The sequence below is a fragment of the Emiliania huxleyi genome (assembly GCF_000372725.1).
Source record: "Emiliania huxleyi CCMP1516 unplaced genomic scaffold EMIHUscaffold_604, whole genome shotgun sequence".
NCBI classification, from domain to species: Eukaryota; Haptophyta; order Isochrysidales; family Noelaerhabdaceae; genus Emiliania; species Emiliania huxleyi.
The window spans coordinates 19,084-25,680 of record NW_005197475.1 but is presented as its reverse complement, the minus strand read 5'-3'; the positions used below and the strand labels follow the sequence as shown (position 1 = coordinate 25,680).

General features: G+C 67.3%; 2 protein-coding genes across 2 annotated transcripts in view; one reads left to right on the top strand and one right to left on the bottom strand.

The window, feature by feature from the left end:
• Positions 1-1,728: 1,728 nt before the first annotated feature.
• Positions 1,729-3,739, bottom strand: EMIHUDRAFT_41100 (hypothetical protein; the record flags this gene model as incomplete). Its single annotated transcript, XM_005764100.1, has 2 exons — positions 1,729-2,383; positions 2,499-3,739. Coding segments are annotated over 2 exons (1,896 nt in total), but the record flags the coding sequence as incomplete, so codon positions are not given.
• A 1,878-nt stretch (positions 3,740-5,617) lies between these two features.
• The window catches only part of EMIHUDRAFT_459736 (hypothetical protein), a 5,001-nt gene continuing 4,021 nt past the window's right edge, over positions 5,618-6,597 (top strand). The window contains exon 1 of the mRNA XM_005764099.1: positions 5,618-6,324. Within this exon, the coding sequence (XP_005764156.1) occupies positions 5,622-6,324 (703 nt within the window). The 5' untranslated portion in view covers positions 5,618-5,621. The remainder of the gene's footprint in view (positions 6,325-6,597) is intronic.

The window sequence follows — 6,597 nt, the reverse complement described above, 5'->3', positions numbered from 1 at the left end:
GCCCCGCTCAGGTCGAGCGAGCTGGAGGCGGCGAGGGCGTCTCCGACCGAGCAGGAGACGCAGAGGGGCGAGGCGCCCCGGTAGATCGAGGTGTGGAGGAGGACCTACGCTCACACCGCCGCATCTGTGAAGATGGCGCCGCTCACGCTGTGGACGACCGTGAGGCGCGAGGGGCGAGCGCCTCGTACGTCCCCCGCTCGCCCGGGGCCGCCTGAGTGTGGATGAAGCAGCCGACCACATTCTCGAGCGGCTTCGGAGGCGGGAAGTGCGCGAGGCTGGCGGCGAGCAGATGCCAGCAGCGCTGCGTCGCCCGCCCGCCGGCGGCGAGAGGGACAGAGAGCTGCTTCAGCAGCTGCACGTACATCTCGCCGCGCAAGGACGGCTCCTCGACGCCAGCGCGAAGCCACTCGGCGGCGCTGCTTTCGGGCTGAGCCGCCTTGCGCTCGCCGCAAAACGCGAGCAGATTCTTGAACTGGCGCGTCGCCTCTTTGGCCAGGCCCGGCGAGTCGTGCCGCAGCAGCGAGCGGTGGATCGGCTCGGCCGCGTGACGCAGCATGCCCTCCGCTCGCTCCGCCTTGCCGCCTCCGCTGCCGAGCACCTTGCCGGCGGCGAGGTTGCTTCCAACGCTCGCGAGGTTGCTCGCCGCCCACTCCTCCGGCGGACGCAGCCCCGCGTAATGCTCCAGCGCGTACTGCTGCGGGTGCGCGTCGAAGAGGAGCTTCCGCAAGGCCACCTGAGGCGAGGCATCGCCAATGGTGAGGGGCCTCGCGCGCTCGCGCGGGGCAAGGGGGCTGAGGCGCGGGCAGTGACGAGGCTAGCGCGCGCCTCCCTCGAGATGATCCGGTCGGCGTCGCCCATCTCCACGGCGCGCGTGAGCTGCGCTTGCACCAGCTCGCGCTCCTGCATGCCCAGCGCCTAAAGTCCAAAGACGCGCGCGGTGTGAGCGCTATTTCGCAGCTCCCACATGCGCGATGCCGCGCGCGCCTCGGTAACCACCGCCAGCGCCGCCGAGGTGAACGAGTATCGGCTCGCCTCCGCTGCCACCGCCTCCATCGCGTCGCGGTCGAGGAGCCGGTGCGCCTCCTCGGCGGCTCGCTCGAGGGCGCCGACGGTCCTCTCGTGCAGCGCCTTGACAGCCTCCTCCACCGCCGCCTGCTCCGCGGTGGGCGCCACCAGCGAGAAGGCGGGGTCGGCGAAGCGGCCGACCAGCGCTTGGAGGAGGTCGAGATCGCGCAGATCGGGCACGGCGAGCAGCGCCCGCGCGTCCTCGGTCAGCCGCCTCCGCTCGCGGATCGCGCGGAGGACGGCGCGCGCCTTCTCGAGCTCGGCCGGCTCGTACTCGACGAAGAGGGCGCCGACGCGGCCGAGGGTGGCGTGGTACGTGGCGAGGGCCTCCTCGAGCGCGGCGGCGTCGCCCTCTCCCAAGCTCGCGCGCGAGAGCACCGTCTGCAGCGAGGCGCGCAGCCCCTCGAGCGCGAGCCGGAGCAGTTTGCGAAACTTGCGGCCGATGCGGCGCCGCCACGCGGCTTGGAAGTGCTGCAGCACGCGGCCGAGGGAGAGGTTCTTGAGCAGCTCGAGAAGCCTGTGCTCGCGCGAGCGGTACAGCACGAGAGAGCGGCCGAGCTCCACTGCCGAGAAGTCTTGCGCCACGGAGCTGAGGATCGAGGCGCAGTATTCCGCCGTCGGGTGGGCCGGAAGCGGACCGATAACCCAGCCCCCTCGCTTGCGCGCGATCCAGCGGTAGCGGCGCGCGAATTCCGCGTGGCTGTGCCGGAAGGGGAAGCCGGTGGCACGGATTCGGACGGCTTCGAAAAGGCCGGCGCAAGAGAGCTGGTCGATGGTTGCCTTGGACTCGACGAGCCCGGGCCGCTTGTGCTGGTTGGGCTTGACGCACCGGATGAAGAGCGGCGACATCCGGCCAACCTTCTGCATCAGCCCCCCCAGCTGGGAGCGCCACTCCTCGCCGACGGTCCGGACCCGGCCGGCGATCGCGTCGTCCTTGGGCGGGAAGCACGCGCGGGTGAGGCCGCAGCTGCTCCCCGACAGCAGGTCGTACAGCCCGCGCGAGAGGCGGTCGGCATTCTTCTCGACCAGCCCATCCGCGCTGTACCGCACCTCGCCGGCGTAGTGCCGCACGCAGAAGAAGTCGCGCCGTGCCTTCCCCTGCTGCTTTGGCGCGCCGAAGGCGGGGTGGTCGGCGTGGCGCTGCGACACCTTCTCCAGCCACTTGGCGTCGGAGCCCTGGGGCACACGAACCTCCTCGTCCAGCAAGTTGAGGAGCCCGAAGGGCCTCTCCGCGAGGAGCGCGAGCACCGGCGCGTTGTCGATGTAGGGGACGTTGTCATACGCGATACCCTCGTCGGCGTAGACGGCCTGTGCTGGCCTCAACGAGTGAGGTGTGGCCGAGGTGCAGCCGAGGTCGGGCCGAGGTGCAGCCGAAGAGCGTTTGAGGTGCAGCAGCCGTGCGGCCGAGGTTCATCCGAGGTTCATCCGAGGACAGGTGCGGCCGTGGTGCGGCCGAGGCCTGCTCGTTCTCAAAGGTGTGCTCGCAGAAGGTGCGCTGCAGCCGCTCGTTTGCAAAGTTGATGCAGAGCTGCTCGAACGAGTTCGCCTCGAAGATCTCAAAGCCGAAGATGTCGAGGACGCCGATCAGCCGCCCCCGCTCGCCGCCGCACGCGGCGTTGATGCGCCGCACCAGGTCGCGGAAGAGGCCCGCGTAGGCCGCCTTTGCCAGCGCGGCCGACGCCTCGTCGGCCTTGCCAGCGGTGTTGCGGATGCGCTGCGCCTCTCCGCGCACCACGACGGCCCGCTCGACCAGCGCCGCGCTCAGCGCACTCGTCGCGACGCCGAGGCACTCTGCGGCGGCGGCGAGGGGGGTGGCGGAGCCGGCGGCGACGCGCGACCCGTCGCCGCCGTCACACGGCTCGAAGTCGAGGTCGCAGAGGTGGACGGAGGCGGCGCAGAGCCGGAGCGCCCACCCGACCTCGTCGTCTCCGAGGCCCATGGCGGCGAGCGAGGACAGCACCGCCTCGAAGTCGGCGACGTCGTCGACGCCGCGGATGGCTGTGCAGCCGGCGCGGCCGAGGCTGCGGTGCTCGGAGGCGGGGCGGAGGCCGAGGCCGGCTGCGCGCGGCGAGGAGCAGAGCTGGTAGAAGATGTGGAAGGAGCGCTCTCCCGCCGCCTGCGCCACGACGCGCGACTTCTCCAGCAGGTACGACTCGACGAACGCGCCCGCGATCTGGCCCTCGACGCGGCCGGACGACTCGAAGTGCACCTCCATCCAGCGGCCGAAGCGGGACGAGTTGTCGTTGCGCACCGTCTTTGCGTTGCCAAAGGCCTCGAGGATCGGGTTCGCCTGCAGGATGCGCTGCTCGACGCCAGACTTGGTGCCCGCGGCGTCGGCGAGGAAGTGGAGGCACTGCTTGGTCGCCTCCGTCTTGCCCGCGCCAGACTCGCCCGAGATGAGGATCGCCTGATCCCGCCGTGCGTCCATCATGCCGCGAAACGCGCGGCGGGCGAGGGCGTAGGTGTGCGGCTCGACGTCGCGGTTGGGCGCGGGCGCCGCGAAGCGCTCCAAAAAGTACTGCCCGTAGATGGGGAGGTGCTTGAAGGGGTTGATCGAGATGAGGACCGAGTGGTCTGCGCCCACCCACGTGTAGATTTTATCGGCCGCGTACCGCTTCTGCAGGCAGTGGGCGATGAGCGGCGCGTCGAGCTGCTCGAGCATCACGAGGTCGTCGGGCGCCGCGTCGAGGTACGACAGCTTGAGTGGGACGAGTCCCTCCGAGGGCTGCTCCACCGTCGCACCGCCGTCCACAGGCCGCAGCCGCACCCTGCCCTTGCTGCTCCGCGCGCAGACAAAGGCGGGCGTCCAGCCCTCCGCCGTGGGCAGCCACGCGCAATCCGACTCGTCCACCTGAGGGGAGTGGAGGACGAGAGGAGGGGCGTGTAAGAGGTTGTCCTCCCTGCTGCGCCGGCGGGAGATGTGGTTGGCTGGCCTGCTTCTCCTCCGCCGTCTGCAGAGAAGGAGGTTTCTCCCACGAAACCTCGTCAGTTGCCTCGTTGTGGTAGTAGACGCCCCCGTCGGTCGTCATCGCCGCCTTCCAGCCCGGTTGAGCTGGCGCTGGGCCACCTCGTTTGCAGCCGCCGTCTTCCTCGCCACGAGCGGTGCCCAGCGCACTCAGCTCGGAGCTGTCTCGCTGGAGCGAGGCTTGTGCCAGCCGCAATTTCGCGGGCGGCGGTGGCGGCTTTGCCACTCGTGGCGGCTCGGCGGCGGTGAGCTCCGCTGTCGCAGAGATCGGTTGCCAGTTTTCGAGCCCATCCCGCCAGACGAGCGTGGAGGGTGGCAGGCGCATCCGCAGCAGATCGTCCGTGGGCACGGGGTGCTGCGTCGCGAAGTGGGATCCGGCGTCGGGGTCGACATACCACATCATGCAAAACCAGGAACCCCCGCGTCGGCTGGGCCGAAACAGGGCGGCGTCAGCTGGTTTTAAAAGAATTCATTCCCACTCGAGTAGGCACGGGACTGGAAACACTGTATTAAAAGAAAATAAAAAGAAAAGTTTGGCTGGGTGGCTCTTCGTCTTGCCCAGTTCCACTAGAGGGATAGAACTTGCATGCGTCAGGAAAGTGGCCCCTCCCGATATGTCGCGCCTGAACGCGGTATGTAGCGGTCGCGGTATGTAGCGCGACCCCCGCTACATATCGTCCGGTGTTATGTATCGGTCCGGGGCGGTACATATCGGTCGGCGCGCTACATACCACCTCCGGCTACATATCGACGTCGATATGTAGCGCCCCCGGAGGCGATATGTAGCGCTCGGGATAATACCCCCCCCCCCTCTTCTCGACCCCCCCCCCTGACCCCCCCCTGGACGCGTCCACCCTCCGTCCAACATTCGCGATCCCTAAAATACATACATATATCGGTCAACGCCACTGTGTGAATTACTTCCCACCAACAAAGCGCATATCGCCCGCCTCCGGTCCGCCTCGCCCCTACAATCTCATCACTCCCAAGTGTGACCTCCCCGGGGTAAAATCGTGTGCTGACTTCACTTTTTGACAGCTGAAACCTGCCATTTCTCATCGAGATCAGAATCTCGCGCCAATCTCGCGCCAATCTCCCCCAATCTCAATTAATCTCGGTCCAGATGAGGGCTATTCAAATTTTGAATCCGCAGGGTAATGACCAAGTACCAACCCAACCCCTGCCTCCGTGTGGGGGCCCGAGAACATCTTCAGCTTGTGAGCCAGGTCTCTCTCTCTCTCCAACCAAGAAGAGCATGACAAGTCATAACAGCAAATCTGCGCAAGATTCATTGAATTTTTATCGAGATTCTCTCAGATTCCCTTTTTGGCTGATATGCACCACGCGCGATATTAAGAGAGAGAGAGATTTTTAACAATACCATCAGCTCCGGGCGCTACATATCGCCTCCAGTTTGTGCCGCGGCCATTCGCACCTATCACCCTGAACGCCTTGTCTATCACGATGGTTGCAACTGAAAAGATCTATAAGCCCTGGGAGCCCTCCCCCTGCTGTAATTAAAATTCACTTTCAGCCCGCCAGGATTAAAAAGAAAAAGAGGTGCCGCATCTGCGCGAGAGCTCGATTTGGAATGGCACGCGTCCTGGCCTTCATCGTCCTCTGCCCAGCGGCTCTCGGCGCCTTTGCTCCGGCCTCGGCGCCGGCGTCGCGCCGCGCTGTCGCCTCCGCCGCTTCGCCGCTCGCGCCGCGCATGGTCGCCGCGCAGGACGTGTACGAGGCCTACCTGCAGCAGGAGACGCCCGTCCGGCAAAAGATCAAGGACCTGGGGCCGGCGGCGGCCAAGGGCGGCTCGACGGCGCTGGTGGCGGCGGCGGCGGCGGTCGGCTACGTGCTCATGCCCTCCAGCCGCATCGCGGTCAACGCCGTCGGCGCCGCCGCCACCGGTGCGCTCGGGCTAGTCGGTCGCAAGAAGATCGACGAGGAGCGGCGCGAGGCGGCGAGCACGGCGGCGGCGGCGCTGCTGAAACGCGGGCTGTCGGCGGTGACAGCGGACGAGATCGCCTCGCTCGCCCCCGCCTTTGGCGTCGACAAGCCTCGCTACCAGAAGCAGCTGTCGGAGCTGTTTCTGTACTACCTCTCGGCCTGCCTCGAGGGGAAGCAGGTCCTGCCTGCGGAGCTGTCGGAGCTGCTGCAGCTTAAGGAACTGCTCGGGATGAGCGCGGCGCAGGTGGGCAACCAGGTCTACGCCGCCGGCCGCGCGCTCTACTCTCGCCACCGAGCCTACCTCGAGTCGGACGTCGAGTCGGAGCCGCTCGCAGCCGACGCGCAGGCGCCTGGCCTCACCCCACCCCACCCCACCTCACCCCACCGCCACCGCCCCGCCTGCCACCGTCGTGTTTCGGGCTCCCCGCGCCCAGACTGTGCACGCACTCCCCCTCACCACCCACGCCTACCCACGCCCGCACCCACGCTCGCTCGCTCGCTCGCACTCCCACCTCCCATGTGATGTTTACGGTAGTTAATCTGTGCTTGTTCGAACTTTTCCCCTGGAGGTTGATCGCCCCCTGCGCGTATGGACGCAGGGGGCGGGGCCTGGCTTTCAAAAT